The sequence below is a fragment of the Daktulosphaira vitifoliae genome, unplaced genomic scaffold (assembly GCF_025091365.1).
Source record: "Daktulosphaira vitifoliae isolate Bord-2020 unplaced genomic scaffold, ASM2509136v1 Scaffold_110, whole genome shotgun sequence".
Lineage (NCBI taxonomy): Eukaryota > Metazoa > Arthropoda > Insecta > Hemiptera > Phylloxeridae > Daktulosphaira > Daktulosphaira vitifoliae.
In genome coordinates, this window is record NW_026099679.1 from 12,067 (window position 1) to 30,317 (window position 18,251).

General features: G+C 26.9%; 1 protein-coding gene across 1 annotated transcript; it reads left to right on the forward strand.

Annotated features, from left to right (window-relative positions):
* The first annotated feature begins 9,842 nt into the window (after window positions 1-9,842).
* Window positions 9,843-11,774, forward strand: LOC126909081 (uncharacterized). Its single transcript, XM_050691465.1, has 3 exons — window positions 9,843-10,006; window positions 10,069-11,056; window positions 11,251-11,774. The coding sequence occupies exons 2-3, from the start codon at window positions 10,156-10,158 to the stop codon at window positions 11,772-11,774; spliced, it is 1,425 nt and encodes a 474-aa protein (XP_050547422.1). The 5' UTR covers window positions 9,843-10,006; window positions 10,069-10,155.
* Window positions 11,775-18,251: the final 6,477 nt, after the last annotated feature.

Here is an 18,251-nt window from a genome sequence, read left to right on the forward strand (position 1 = left end):
GGGTTGTCATTGAAAAACGGAAGTTTATTCCGGTTCAATGGCGGATCCAGAGGGGGTGGCGCAGGGGTCGCAGCCCCCTCCTCAGCTACTGGCTTACTAATTAAATTAAAATACCTTTAATTAGGACTTGGTATTTAAAAATCTAAAAATAAAAATGATAAGTGCATGCCAATTGTGTAGGAACATCCATTGCTATATCGAAATAACATCAATAATATATATATATATGTGTGTGTGTGTACTGACATACTGTATTATAACTCTATATTGAAGCAATCGTGTTATTTATAGAATGCGCTACATATATTTTTTATTTTAAATTTTAACGATTGCTTGAAACATGGTTAAGGTCCAAAATGAGTGAAGATAAATTAATAGGTTAATAAATTAAAGCAAGCTTTGTTGTATATTCACAAAAATATTAATATTCATAATAATATCAAAAATATCATTGATAGATTTGCTAATGACAAAAAAAGAATATTTGATTTTATTCTTTAATTATTTTAATAGTATTTGTTACAAACGTATGTGTTAAGTTATAATATTGTAAGAAATGTAGATTTTGTTTTTTTTTTGTTAAATAGCTTTTAATTTCAAATAAAATTCTTCATATGCAATTAATTTTGATTAACGAGTTTCTTTTTTTATACCTATGTCCTCAAAGTCATCAAAAAACATATACTATAGTAATTGAAAAAATTATTATGCAACAAACATTAAACGAATTTTTAAAAATAGAAATGTAATAAACACAAAATAATAAATCAGTTCTTAAAAGAAAAAAATGTATCTAATGACGTCCCCCTGGAATAAATTCTGGATCCGCCCCTGTTCTGGTTTAGGGTACAAGATATAAATTTTTTTTCTATTTAAAATCATTCAATTTAAGTACGATAATTGTTCAAAAATCCTAAACTAATTTCAATTATATGATCTACTATAGTAATTACATTACTTTTAGCTTCGATGCGAAACTGAGAAAGTATTAATTTTATTATGTGTTATATCTTAAAAAAGAAACAACCCTTTTGTCTTAACTTAAAATCATAAAGTCAATTTTTTTTTACTTAAAGTTGCAATAACTCTTTCAAAAATAAACAAATATATATATTTTTTTTTTCAGATGCATGATGTCTTTACCTATTATATTTTTTAAATCGAATCATTTCCCTGTATACAGTAAGGGTTCAAATCTAAAAATTGCATGTAGAAAATAAAACTTTATCAACTTAATTTTTTTAAGTTTTCTGGAAATACTGACAGTTTTATGTATATATCTTAAATAAAGCTAATATAATATAATTTATTTTGGAAAAAAAAATTACGGTCATTATTTTGTCTTCATGGTAAAAATAGTTACCAAATGCTAATGTTGTGTAAAAATTTTTGATTTTACATTTTACATTTTTAACTTTAAAATGGTAAAACTTATTGAAAAGTGTATGGATCAACACAATTTTTTATGAGAAATAATATTTATATCTCTTTTTCATTCAAAAAACTTTATCTTAATCAAGAAATAAATAAGGAAATAGGAGATCATGTAACTTTTGGTTTTAATCCACCAATTTTTTAAAATTAAACTTTATCTACAAATTTGCATCAAAGCATTTCTTATGATAGTAATTTTATCAGATATCATTATACTTGACCTAACTATGCCACATCTTCGCTGCTCCACGACCCCACTGTGCTGGGTTTTCTATATATATTTTTGTTATAAATGTAAAAATGTTAAGGTATCCGAGAAACTATTTATAGTCAATAAATTGTACAAATAAATGAAACATGCTGTAATAATTCCGAAAAATGATTTTTTTCTGAAATATATTATTAATAATACATGAAAAATATTTTATATAATTTATTTAAACAGTACTATTAGTTTAAAATGTAAAATAATCATTAACAACATGTTGATTACTTAAAAAAATTAATGAGATATATATTCTAACAATTCATAAGTAGTTTATAACTGCAATTCTATAAATCTTTTTCTTCTTCTTCGTCGCCTTAATCCCAACTACTTGGGATTGGCCACCCTTATCCTAAATTTCCACTTGACACGATTTCCCACATTCTCTATGCTCACATCAGATGTCCTCATATCCTCATGTCATAACTGCAATTCTATATATAATATATGTATAATAAATTTATAGTCAATGGTCATATAAGTTATTATTACGATAATATAAATATAAACATTCTCTAGTAAATTATGACAATATTGTTTACAATATTATGAAAGTGAGGGCAAGTTTTCGATTGGTCCAAGATGATTTTCTTAATTTTCAAAAATATAATAATGAGTCATCAAGTTAATTTTCCCTTTTAAATATTTTTATTCATCTTTTTTTTTAATTATTCAGTAGACCAATTAAAATACATCCAAAAATTTTTAAGGTGACACTAGATTACTCCCTATTTATTAAAAATATTTCTATATATATAGATTTACATTTTTTATGAATTATCTAAATTCAGCTAAGGTATGTAAACTTATCATATTAATAATAACATTTTGCCCCAGCCTGAGAATTTGATTTTTTCTTAAGTAATCAATCGTTTTTTTAAGAACTTATAATAATTAAAGGCCATTTTATCAATTGATCTCAGTATTCAAATAGTATTTTTACCAAATTTTCAGTATTATTAAAATACCATAATGTAATAAAATAAACTCCATTATAAACTTTTAAATTACATTATTCATAATTAATTTTAATTCTGGCAGAATGTAAAGACAAATGTGCAAAAATGATTTTAATATAAAAAAATCGTAAATAAGAATAGAGCAAACAATGATGCCATATCATTGAATATAATATTATATTCATCAAGAATAAACATCATACATTATTTATGCCTACACATATAATTCATCTTTTAACATTCACAATTTTGTACGACTAAAAATATATGTTTCCCATCTTTGACCTTCCTAACAACGTATACTTCAGTGTTGATGATGTTTACCATAAATTATCAAACCTACGAGGTGTTGGTTCTGTGGGTCCAGATGGCTTATCTGGTACATTTTTATATGAACTAAGGGAATTATTGGCATATCCTCTATGGATCTTATTTAGGCGTTCCTTAGACGAAGGATCATTCCCATCTATGTTTAAACTTAGTTTCATTAAACCGGTATTCAAGACGGGCTCCCCTAGTCTTATTTCAAATTACCGTCCTATAGCTATATAGTCCCACATATCAAAAATATTTGAATTACTTATACTTAATGGAATACAAAGACCTGTTAATAACATTTTAATGGAAGAACAGCATGGCTTTCGCCCGGGTCGCTCATCTTCCACCTGTAATCTTGTGTTCACCAACTATATTTGTAATGCTTTCCAAAATCAATTACAAGTAGATGTTATATACAATGATTTCAGTAAAGCATTTGACTCTGTGGATCATACGACCCTTATTACTGTTCTTAGACAATATGGTTTTGGTGAACCACTACTTTCTTGGATTAGTTCCTATATTAGTGACCGATACCAATGGGTAAAAGTATTCGGCGTTAAGTCTAATGTATTTTTAGCGTCTTCTGGTGTCCCCCAGGGAGGTCACTTGTCCCCTATTCTATTTTCCTTATTCTTAAACTGTGTGCATAAAGTTTTACACCATTGTCATTTTCTTTGTTTTGCCGACGACATCAAACTATTTATGCGTGTAAGCTCGAATGATGACTGTTTGAAATTACAGGATGACCTTAATAGATTTTCTAAATGGTCAAACTCTATGGGATTGTCACTTAATTTAACCAAATGCAAGGTCTTTACGTATCATAGAACAAAACATCCTATTGTGTTTCATTATAGTATTACTGCAGTAAATATCTCTCGTGAGTTAAACTCTATTACAGATCTATGCTTTAAGTTTAGTTATAATCTTGATCATATGCTTCATATTGATTATTTTTGCTGTAAAGCTTTTAAAGCGTTAGGTTTTATTATGCGTTTGGCCAAAGATTTCAAGCAAGGACTTTCACTTAAAGTGCTATTCTGTTCTATAGTCAGACCTATTCTAGAATATGGTAGTGTAGTATGGGATCCTTATACTGCCTTGGGCTCGCTACAGCTTGAGCGAGTTCAGCGAAAGTTCCTACGCTTTGTCAGCTACTCGCTCAACATAGTCTGTCCAAACCACGATTATGCCCCTGTCTCGTATTTTCTTGGCCTATCATAATTAGCTGCGCGTAGGCGCAATGCTGGAATTAATTTCCTAATTGGTTTATTGAATGGTAATATTGATTCGCCGAGCCTGTTGTCCTTCATATGTTTCAGAGTACCTCAGCGCGCAACAAGAAATAATGCTCCATTTGTTGTCCCTCACTGCCTAACTAATTATGCAAAAAATCAGCCACTTAGGTGTCTTATGACTAATGCCAATGTTGACACTAACTTTTCATTTTAATTTTTGTATTTTTCTTTATGTTTTATAATTAAATTCATTTTCATTTTATTATTTTTATCTTTACGTTTAGTAATTAAATTGCATATTTTTAGTATATATCTTGCTAGTTACAATAACCTAATTATGTACTTGTATTATTTGTAAAAAGGGCTTCTGCCCGTGAAATTATAAAATAAATAAATAATATTATATTCATCAAGAATAAACATCATACATTATTTATGCCTACACATATAATTCATCTTTTAACATTCACAATTTTGTAAGACTAAAAATATGTGTTTCTCTCAGCCACACATCACGTTATCAACTGATTTACTAATTATAGTATTATTTTATGTAGTAAAATTAGTTAATCACGATAGCACACCCTCTATTATACACAGCGGTCCTTATTTTTCTACTTTATTATGTCACGGGCTCAACATTTTATTAGGTTCACTACAAAAATAATTCTAGTATATTTGAGCACGGTAAGTTCTAATGTGATGTCAAAAACCCAATGAGCTATTATATGATATGAAAAATAAGGTTCCTTATTATTTTTTTGTAGAGTTAATGGTTTTTCGTGAAATTAAGAAAAACTGTTCTCATCTAATTTTAGGAAAAAATAACTTGGTTTATGTTTTTCTCTTGTACTATCTTAAATATTTAAGTTAAACTAAAATTGTGTAGAAGTAATATTAGTAACTTCATATTTATTATTTACACATGCATTCTGAACAGCCTCATTGAAATTGTAACAATAAAAACTATTTATTTTCATTCGAGGTCTTTAATTTTGTATTAAAATCGAGATAATACTGTGTAAAAGTACGCACCTTTCTCAAATAAGTTAAACATTCATCTATTACCAAATATGCGCTGTCGTGCAAATTTAAATTGACAAATTGCATGTTTTAAAATAAAATATTTAGGCAATCTCTATTAGATAGCAATTTAGACCCCGTAATTTGATTTTCCATTGTTTCATTTAAGAATAATTTTTGGCTAAAAATTTTATTTAAATTTAATAAGTATCCTTAAAATTAAGCTATACTAAAGGTGAATAAATACATAGTATGCTTACACATGGTCTGTACAAATAATGTTAATCCACTAACTCTATTTCAAATATAATTTTATCATAGCATTGTCGTGATATTTGGGAAATAAAATAGTGCCATAAACAGATGAAAACTTTATCTGTTTAAATCATTATTAATACTTTTCAATTGATGATAATACTTATGTAGAATTATCTAAATTATTAATATATCATATTTCTATATGTACAACTCTAAATTAATTCGACAATTTTTTAAATATTTAAAAATGTATTGCACAAAGAAAAGAAAATCAGATAAAATAATTTTAACAAGTAATAACGTAAAAAACCTATATTTCCATAGATTTACTTTTTTTTTCAAAAAGAGTTAATTGCTTGAATACACATTAAAATTGAGAAGCTTACATTTAAAAATAGAAAATTCACTCTATAACTTCAACTACTTTGAGGAACGTGTAGGAAATGACTAAAAGTCCATTCACACTATCGTGTTATAAAAAATATCTAACCATTTATTTATACAATATTTTTCACATACACCGGCCACGTTACTAAAAACGTCACCTAAATACAAGGTTAAATTTTGTATTTTTTACGAAATGCTGCTGATCTGTAACATTACGTTGAGGTTCCATACACTGTGAATCGACCCTCTTTCGGGTAGTATGAATGTGTGAACCGAACGCCTCGATCAAAAATATAGATTTCATTTATAAATTATGTACGAGTCATTATTATATTTTATTTTTATTATTATTATATTTTTCGTTATTTTAATACTGATGATGAAATTTTCATAGAATAAGTTAATCAATATCATGATCTTTATAACAATGCTAAAAGAAAAACAGTGATAACTAACATAAAAATATAATAGTATTGTAAAATTAGACAGCAATTGAACACAAGTTTTTCTTTTAACTAACATTTCTCGTACACATGCTCTTCTACGTCGTTAGTAGCTGTTATTTTCTTACTCGTCCAAAATTATTACCATTATTGTTAATGTTTTCTTATTAAATTTTGACACAGTGAAGTACATACATATTATATTAAAACTAATTAATTTTATAATATTGGTTTTAAAATCACCGGGACAACTACAATAAGATCACAATTGGTGTTATTTCATTGACGTTTAATGTGAATAAAGGTCGATTCACACTATACGGAACACCTTAACGTCACGTTACAGATCAGCAGCGTCACGTCCAAAAATTTAACCATTGTTGACTTTACGTATCGTGGCCGGTGTATGTGAACAATACGATATAAATACATAGTTAAATATATTGACGTGACGATCTGTAATGTGACGTTGACGTTCCGTATAAAGTGAATCGACCTTTATCCTTCTCAAAAATTAACAGAATTATTTTTTTAATGAATTTCGAGACTATATTTCTTGACTTTCTTAAATTTTTTGAAATGAAACTTTTTTACAAAGGATTCAAAAAATAAAAAAATTATGACATATAACAATCGGCCGTCACAGACGAATTCTATTGTTTTATTAGGTATACAGTAAAATTATATTATTCTATTTAATGTTCTTAAAATAATAAAATTTTGACCGTATACCTAATAAAACAATATAATCCGTGCATAATAAAAGGGACAGTCTGTGACGACCAATCGTAACACTCGAATGTGAAAAGTCCGACCGTGATATGCTCACGGTCATATATTTTTACACACGACGCATATTGCAGGAGATTGTCGTTTCCGCCAAAATTGACCGTAACGTTTCCGCCAAACTAATCTTCTTCCTGTCTATCTACTAAAAAATTTGAGAACCATTTAGTTTTATCCATGGTTCACCATGACGATCCAGTATCGGTTTTAACATACGGCCAAGTTAGGTAGTTGCCAGTACCAAATTGTTTGGCTTTTATTGAATGTTACGTTCATGCCTGTATTTAATATTTTTGTGTGGGGTATTAATATGAATGAGCAAAATAAAGTAATTTTTTGTTTTATCACTATCAAATGAAATTCGCCTCCAAGAATTTTTGACCCCCTTAACCACCTTTAAATATGGTCACGTCGTTTTGAATAATAACTTATCTTATCACATAGGCATAACTTTATAAAGAAAATATGACGTTTTACCTAAGGTAAATAAATTCTAATAGATAATTATCTTAAGTAAGTATATGTATATATATATTTGTAATGAATAATAAAAATATAGTTTATAAGAAAGTAAAGGGTCATCAAAACATTGAAATAGCATTCAAACATTAACAATAAGCTTAAAAAATATCTAATACCTGTAATAATATAATAAAAAATAGATCTATGATGAAAACTAATTTCACAAATTCAAATCGGCTAATTTCATTATTATTAAATTTATCACTTGTCTCTTTTGTTTTTCTGAATCGGATTTCAATTTTATTTCGTACGCTTTTTGAGACTGCATTATCAAAACTATATATTTTAATGTAATTATAAGACTAAATATTTTTTATTAAAATTTAAGATAATTTATTAATAAAAAGATGCACCTTAAAAAATTGTTCATTAAAATGTGAATAAAATGATTCACAATTATCAATGCACTGCTGTCTAATAACAATAAAAAAATAGTAAAAAGTTCGATTAAATAAATAGTAGATAATTATTATCGGGTTATTTTGGCATATATTTTAACCAGTGGTTCTCAAGCTTCTATTTATAGACATGTATAAACTATTGGTTTGGCGGAAACGAAATACTTACCTAAAGCAGATTTGGCGGAAATGGTGCTTGTCGAAAACGATACGGTCATTTTGGCGGAATGTCATGTCAAACGGATTCTACTGTTCAATGACGTTTATGTTCCACGATTGTTGGCAATTTATTGTAATAATATAAATCGATATTTTGAATTTAAAATTCATACAACTTGATTTTTGATATTAAAATAATTATTTTTAATTAATATATTTCTTTTTAATAACAATAATTTAATACGATGACATATAATTTTATAATTTGTTAATTTGATGTGAATTTAAAAAAATGCATTGCATTTTTTATTTTAAATAATTTGCTAAAATCATATAAATAATTTAATTAATCAAATTCTAAAGAAAACATTCACAATTGCATACATTTTAAATTAATTAATGCACTTTATAAACAATACTTTGACCATTTAATTTCTTAAAATTTGATCATTTAAAAGACAAGGGGATGTTTTTAAGATAAAGAGTAAAAGTAATGTGGACAGACTTAAATTCATATAATTTTATTTTCCATAAATTGAAACGTTTCATAAGTTTTAAAATCTGACCTTGGCGTTATTTGTAATTACATTAATGTCAAATCTATTGCAAAGGTTAGTAAGGATTTACAAAGGGATATCGATTTTATAATACAAAATATAATCTATATTATAGGCTATAAAGCGTTGGTGCAAGAATATTTCCTTGGGGACTTGTTTGATTGGCTTTGTTGACGCAAGATATAGCGCATGTTCGAAAATAGATATTTAATTTATATAGTTGTTTTTTTTAAATAATGTACAGATTGAAATTGTAATATTTAAATTTATGTAATTTAATACTTGTCCTAATGTTACAATACCCCAAAATAAGTTTCCTAGTTATAAGTTGAATAGATTCTTTATACAAATTTTACACGTGCTTTTTTAGAGTTGAAATTCATAATTCATCACTGATTAACATCTGATTGATTAAAATCTTTGTCGTAAGACACTTCAATTTGTATTATACAAGAGAAATTAATCATAATCTGATACATTTTTTTGATAAATATTATTTTATAAAAATCACATTATTTTTACATGAAATGCTGACTAATCATAAAGGAAATGTTTCCAGATGTTGACATTTTTGTCAACAAGCATCGTTTTATTAATAATTTTTTTGTATTGTTATATAAAACATTATTTTTATATTATTGAAATGATTACTATGTATAACTTATTGTGCACCATTATATTTGATGTATTTAATTATTATTTTATAAAGAGAAAAAATATGATATGTAACTGAACAGGTTATTGTCATCGCTTTTATCGATAGCATCTTTTCTTATATTAGCATCAGTTGTATACTATTCACCAATATATCTTTGGCTCCAGGGAAAAAGGGCTTAAGCAATTTTTGGCATTTTTTTTTATAATTTTGTCATATGTAGTTTTTTTTACCCTTTTTTTTGGTCTCGATGGCATAAGTGTATGTGTATTCTAGCACATATTATAGCAAAAATAAAAATATCCTAAGTCACTATGACGTTTAATTTGTTTAGCAAAAAAGGCGTAAGTCATTACTATGACTTAAGACATTTAGAACGTAAATAAATATATTTTTTTAACTGTCAAAATTGACTTATGTTGACTTAAGTCTTATGAATCAAGATTGATAAGCAAAATATTGTTACTGATAAACGTGATATCATTCTACGGTCGACATATACTAATTATAGTATTAACTGTTTATCTAGCATGTTTTGTGTGTACTTTATGTTAATTTTGAGTACTTTGTTTTTGGTTATTTTGTTTGTGTTCAGATTTTGGTGAGATAGTGTTATTTACAAGTTACAACGGTTGTTTCTTTAATTAAATAATTTATTATAAGTATTCACTAGTAGGTAATTAAAATACACAAATAATAATAATATAATGAAGCGTCGTACGTTAAATATGGTTCAAATGGCTGAAAAAAATGAAACAATCTCCCATTCTAGTAAGAAGTGTAATAAGTTCTAGGAAACGAAATCAAAATTCTTTAAAAATAAGAAATGTCACTTATGAATATTATTTCAATCATGATGGAAGACCTAAAAAGTGCTGCAAAAAATGTTTTCTGACTACATTACATGAAAATGAGAAGTTTGTCCGTACAGCTATTGAAAATAAAAATTGTAGTCCATCTGGTATTACCAAGTTAGATGGTCGTGGAAAAAGATGTCCTGTTAACAAAACTACAGAATGTTTTTTCTGTTTTAATCTTAAAAAATTTATTTTAATTTTAAATGTTCAAAAACATATTTCAACATTCCCAACATATGAAAGTCACTATACTCGCCGTACTAATGATACAAAGTATTTACCATCACATTTAAATCTTACTTTGATGTACAAATTATACCGTTCTGAGACTGAAAAACCAGTTAGTAAATCAATTTATGAAAGGGAATTCAAGAAAACAAAATTAAAATTTAAGTTGAGAAAAGCGGACACTTGTCATAAATGTGATGTTTTTAAAATGAAGATTGAAATGGAAACTAATGATGAAAACAAAAAAAAATTGATTGAAGATCGTGATCACCATGTAAAAAATGCTGATGATGCATATAATACTAAAAAAATTGACAAAGATAAATCTAAATTAGACCCTTCAATCCTTTGTCTAACTTTTGATTTACAACAATGCTTGCCAACCCCATTTCTTGAAACGTCTGTTGCTTTTTNACCAACTCCATTTCTTGAAACGTCTGTTGCTTTTTATAAAAGATTGTATTGGACTTATAATCTTTCTACACATAATCTGGCTACTGGTCAGGCATCTTGTTACTTGTGGCACGAAACAATTGCTCGAAGAGGTGCTAACGAAATAGCATCATGTATTTATAAAGAACTTTCAAATATATCAAATAATGTGAAAACAATAATACTTTATTCAGACTCTTGTGCAGGCCAAAACAAAAATTCATACCTTTCTGCTATGTTTTTTACTATTCTTGAAAAAAAAAATATATTGAACAAATAAATCACAAGTTTTTAACTCCTGGTCACACTCATATGGAGTGCGACTCAGATCACTCGCTAATAGAAAAACAGAAGAAACATTCCGCACTTCAAATTGCACATCCAAGAGACTGGGCTACACTTATAAGCTGTACAAACAAAAAGAAACCTTTTCTTGTGCATGAAATGGATCAGGAACATTTTTTTAATTTTGAAAAATTATTGAAAGGACCTTTAGTAGTACGCAAAAAAGATGAAAATGGAAATAAATTTGTTTGGCATGATGTTGCCTGGTTGCAATATAGAAGTAGTAACATTGGTACATTATACTACAAAACAAGTTTATCTGAAGATGAACCGTTTAAAATAGTAAATCTAAAAAGAAGAGGCCGTGTAAATAATTTTACATTGCAAAAAATGTATAATTCACCAGTTCCAATATCTAAAGAAAAAAAAAGAGATCTACTCCAACTTCTCCCGTTAATACCAAATATTTACCATGATTTTTATAAAAATTTGAATAGTGATTCTACTGAGAAACAAGATTATGATCCAGATCTTGATGAAGATTTGTCTATTGATAATGATGATTAATTTTTTTATTTTAATTTCTTATAATTTTTTTACTTTTATTTTTTGTACTATTTTATTTTATATTATGTTTGTTCTATATCATAATAATATTATGATACATACACATTATTATATGTGTACAGTTAAATTATACTCAGAGGAATGAATGTATTAATCAAATGTGAAACAAAATTTTAAATAATATATCAAAATATTATTTTTAAATTAATTTGTTATACTAATTATTAATAAAGTAAGGTTTTACTAGAAAAACAATTTTTTTTTATGATTCTATTTCAACAAAAATAAATGTAAAGGTTATACCCTAGTATTTTGTTATTGATTCCTTGATACGAATTTATTGAAATTCTAAGTTAAGTCAAAACGTATAGAATCTAAAAGTCATAAGTCATGATCGTAATGACTTATATCAAAAGTTCAAAAATAAAAATGGCTCAAGTGCATTTATCTTGTAATTGCTAAATATGTACATATATCTATTACTACACATTTGTTTGACATGAAAAACTAATAATAAAAATACTTGATATAGGAATATAAACATTTAATTTACACTTGTAGCAATTTTCAAAATTTTATTTGTTTGTATTGAAAACCACCAAAAATTGACTTAAGCCCTTCTTCCCTGGAACCAAAGATATATCGATGAAGAAGGCAAATATTTATTAAATTTTTGTGATTATTAATTAGTATAAAATATTTTTTAAACTATAAAATATAAGTTTTATACAGTCAACAAAAAATATTAGCATTTAGTATTCCAGATACGCCACTAGTAACATTGTAGTTGTTTCTAACAAGGCAGAAAAGTAAAATTTAACTGAAGGAAGTAGTCTGTGTATAAGTTATAGAGTGTTGATGCTAGGATACTACATTCTAAAGTAGTATTATTATGCGTTAGATTAATCATAATTTAATTTTTATTCTGACAAAAAATAATGATAAATTTGCAAAAGTTATATTAAAATAGATTAAAATATATTTGAATACAATGATATATTTCTCAATAATAAATATTGTTTCAACCGGTGTTAAAATTTATAGTATAGACTGGTGTTGAAGTTTGGGTACTGCTATTTGTATTACTAAATTTTTATTTTTATTCCCGGCCGTTCTCTTAATACTGCCTAAGTATAAAATTGAGAATAACATGCAAATTACTGGTCCACAAATTGTTATNAAGTATAAAATTGAGAATAACATGCAAATTACTGGTCCACAAATTGTTATCAATCGGTAATTTTCTAGATTATTCCCAATTTATTAGATAGTTAAATATGTATGTTGCAATTAAAAAAAATAAAGCTGACACCCCTATAAGGTATAAAAATTATATATAACTAAAAGAAATCAAAAATTATTATTTCAATATTCTATTTATTTTGTGAGTAATCAAGTGATTTATGATAAACCCATCACTATGTACATACTAATGATACAATAACAATAATGGTTAATAAAAGATGTTTAAAAGATAAATCATAATTTTTTTATATTTTTAAAATAATTAAAAATTGTTAAAGTCTATTATTGAAATGTATTTGTACAAGTTTGATACTTGACATTTAGATTTTCTAAAAATTAAATTTCTTTAAAAACCAAAAGTATATAATACCTTAAAAAAATTAACGAATTTATTTTAATTGTTAAACTAAATACATAAAATAATAATATTCTCATTATAAGTATCTGGTCGATTATTCAGGTAATTATGCTATAAAAATATATTATTAGTTAGTTTCAGACATAACTGAAAATGTTTATAGTAGTTGATACAGTTAACATTTCACTTATTTTCAATAATACTTTATGCGCTTTTAGACCGTAGAAATAATATATACCGTTATTTATTTTCAAAAAAATAAAATTTTATTTATTTTTATTTTTTAGTTTAAATTTATATCTTTCGATACAATTATAACTTTGTCTAAAATATTATAAATACTTTTTAATCTATATTTAAAGCATATTTGTTATTATTTATCACTTATAAGAAAGAGAATATATTTTTTGTATAATTATGATTTTAGTATATGTAATAATTAAGTTACAAGTATTTTATGCAGTGACGGCTCGTGGTTTAGATGATGGGATGATTGCATCCCCTACTAAAATACATTAAAAGAAAAAAATTAATTGTATATTCTTAATTCTACATTTTTTAAAAATATTTTTTTTATATAGTAAAATAGCTAAAATATATTTGTCGCATGCTAACATTAAAGTTGTTTCCCTCAGCATATTCGGGTGCGCATGTACACAGTGTCGTCTATGCGGTAAAATATTAGTATATTACTAAATTCGGTAATTAATTTTTAGAATTACGCTCCTCGTTTTCGATTGCTATAGTAGTATAATAGGTATTATTTTCATTTCTATTTCCTACTGCGACCTTTAAAATAATAATATATCTATCGCATTTTATTTTATTATATTTAATTTATATTTACAATTTTTTTATACCTAGGAATACTGGTATTATTTTTAAAGTCGCATCCTCACCACCACTGATTTTAGTACATAGTAATTAGTAGTGAATATGAAGTTTCTCTGACGTACATGAGCTCCGTTGGGAACGCTCCCAGTCCTCATTGGTGTCTACCAGCTGTTTGTCAGGCGGATGACTATGCTCCAATGACGGTCTCACCTTTTGAAAAAAACAAGAACCGAGTGGACCAGATCCCTCATCGGATCTGGTCGTTTAGACAGCTAGGTGGACTGGACACATAGTGAGATGACTTACCGTCTCCCACAAGTGATGTCATGCAATGGCCACTTTAACGAGTATCTTTACAGTATTCGTAAGTCAGCCGTGCCGACGTGGGCTTGTGGAGTTATGTAACAAAAATAATAATTGAAAGTTTTAACTTTCCTACCGGAAATATCTAGACGCCCACAAAATTTTTTCATATAAAAAAAATTGTCGTGGTGTCTAAAAATTCTTTTTTATTTACTAATTTCAATAAAACATTAGTATTTTAATTTAATAAAATCAAAAAATATTTTTTTTTAGATCTATCACCAAGGAAAAGATGATGTATTTGCAATTTCAGATAANTGTAGCAGCTTTCAAAAGTTTTAGTTTGAAATAGACTTCAAGGACGTAGTCATTGAGAAACATTTTAAAAATTTGAGTTGAAAAATAATTTTTTTTATATGTGAATTTTCATAAAAAGCATACTTAAAGTAATTTTATTGATTCTAATTTACTTTTTATTATGATTATATTTTTATTATGAATATTATGAATATTAAAAATAAGCTATAATCTTTTAAAATGCAGAAAAAAAAAATTGTGAATATTTGTATTAACATATAAATTTATTTATCATTAAAATCTGCCGAGTAAATGCTGAGAATTTCTTTAGATAGATATCTTATAAAAATAAATACAATATATTTTATATATACGAAAAAGTATAAATGAATTACTATAGAATCTATCATTATAATAATTTTGAATTTTTTTTACAATTTAAAATTACTTTGAATATGTTGCCGTATGGGCTGTTCTAAAAAAATCTAAAATAAAATTGGGGAAAAGAACTCCGCCGTACGGCTTAAAATAGGGGGAACTAATAATAAACAAAAAAGGTTTCTAATCAATTTAAAATTGCCAAAAGAAGAATATTTTATGTTAACACAAAATAAGCTCATCCAGCCCAATGAATACAACTAAATAATTAAATACGAACAAATGAACCTATCATTATCAAACTGAATAATCCATAAATAATACTCCATACTACTTACATCAGCTATGCTCCATATAGGCCAGTCAACAAAGGAGTAATTTAGTAAATTAGTAAATTCTACAAGACTGTAGTGAGGCCAGCTATTATTTATAGTTCAGAGTGTTGGGGGTCGATAATAAAGTAGAGCAGAGAATGATTATAGCAGAAATGAGAATGCTTAGATGGATGAGTGGAGTGGCTAGAGAAGATAGAATAAGGAACGAGCATATAAGAGGGAGTGTAGGTGTAGCGTCAATCGTGGATAAGATGAGAGATAATAGACTTAGATGGTTTGGTCATGATATGATAAGAAAGAAATCGGAAGCTGTAAGAAATGAGGACAGCTGATGTGAGCGTAGAAGTTGTAAGAGATCATGTCACAGATTATGACCACAAAAGTAGTTGCGATTATGACGAGGAAGAAGTAGAAGAAGAAAAAGACAAAGTTAATTACTTTAATCAAGTACTATCGTTAGTTAAGGTTGCTTTAAAAAGTTGTCATAAAAGTAAATTTTAAGAACGGACATTTAGGCCAGTCAACAAAGGAGTAATTTTGGCGAATGGCGAAAAAATTTCCCAACCAAATTTTTCTTTTTAAAAAGTTGAATTAAGATATGTATAATGACATACTAAAAGTCCTCATCGATTGGACTGAACAGTTTCTCCCACACGTTGCTTAAAGATCTTTATACACTGTGTGCAAACAGTATGTTTTTAATATTTTTTTAAGTTTATGTTTGTATTGATATTATTAACTTGACATGTAATATTACTAATTTGAAACGATGGATACTCTTGTTATCATTTAAAATTAATATAGGGGCAATAAAAATTCATTTATCTTTTTGTTGTTTTTATTTAAACAATAAAGATAAGTCGGATGAAATAATAATTTATAATAGTAATAATCTTTCACAGAACTAAGTACATGTTACGAAGCGTAAGCAGTCGAGTTATATCTTATTCACTTTTTTAAGATTTATTTAAAAGTAATATATGTAGATATTACCTTAGAATGTATTTGTAATATCTACATTTAGGCCAGTCAACGAATGAGTAATTTTGGCGAATGGCGGAAAAAATTCCCAACCAAATTGTTTTTTTTTTTTAAAGTTGAATTAAGATATGTTTAATGACATACTAAAAATCCTCATCGACTTTTTTTTTTACAGCCTCGCAAAAGTTCAAAAATATGAGCTTTTCTAATTTTCTCAAAAAATATTTAACTTATAAAAAAAAGTTTCGTACAAAAATTGTTTAAAAGACAATTTTAAATAAAAAAGATATCTTATATTTTTTCATTTAAACAAATATTTTTCGAGTTACATTACATTTAATAGTAGTACTAAAATATATTTTCCATTTTTTTTTCATTTTACGGTTACTTTTATCATGTTATACTTACATTAGACACAATGTTATAAATGTATATATGTGTATGTGTGAGTTTATTTATTTATAGTATCATTAAAGTGTAGTGTATATTAAGATTCAGCCGATAGAGTTGGTAATGGATTTGACGCTATATTGTTTAAACCCAACTAAACGCTAAATTACACGTTCCCAAACAACAATTATATTATGTCAATTGCCACCGAAATTTTTGCAAATAATAAAGATAATTTTCATAAAACGACGTTTAGTCAGGTGCTGGAGCTGGTAAGAATTGTGGCTTCCGAAAAACAGGGCTAAAATGTTCTATTATATGTGATAATTGCAATGGTCAATGGCGTACAAATTCAATAGAAATAAAGATTGAAGATTAAGAAGATTGTACTTTTGTTGAAGATATATTCTATCAAAATTTAGAATGGTAAAATGAATAAGAAAATGAAAAAAAATTTTGTTTGATATATTTGTCAAATAACTTTATAGTGGAGAAATCCTCCATCGATTACATACTTCGCACTAGTAATGCATATAACTTGTATTTAGGATATAAATAAGGAGATAGGAGATCATATAGCTTTTGTAATAATTCATTAATATTTTAAAATTAAACACTATTTACAGATTTGCATCTAGGCGTGGTTTTTTGATAATGATTTTAATCACTGTCACATAACATCTATACTGCGCCCAATTATACACAATGTGCCGGGACACTGCTGATTTTTTTTTTTAAGTAGCGATTAGTTGAAATAGTAGCAATGGGTTTACTTTAATCATTACATTATTAATTTTAACAACGAAGTTATTGAAGATACAGTTATAACTTTATTTGAACTATTAAGATTTATATCATGAAAGTTATTATCCACCATTGAGTTTACTAGAACAAGACCAATTTTAGACACTTTATGACAATTAATTTTATCACTACCAGAAATTCTCGCTGGGTTGACAAAATACAACATGAGGTAGGTGAAATGAGGAGATCAGTGACAATAGGCGAGAGTGTGAATGGGGAGGTAGAAAATTTTAAGTATTTAGGATCAGTAGTGCAAAAGAGCGATGGTATTGACAAGAATTTAAGACACATGATTAAGTACGGGTAGTTGAAGTAGAGCGAAGCGTCTGGTGTCTTATGCGATAAAAGAACTCCAATGAGGCTAAAAAGTAAATTCTACTACAATGTAGTAAGACCAGCTATGATGTATGGTTCAGAGTGTTGGGCGGTTGATAAGAAAGTAGAGTAGAGAATGAGTGCAGCAGAGATAAAAATGCTTAGTTGGATGAGTGGAGTGACTAGAAAAGATAGAATAAGGAACGAGCATATAAGAGAGAGTATAAGTGTAGGGTC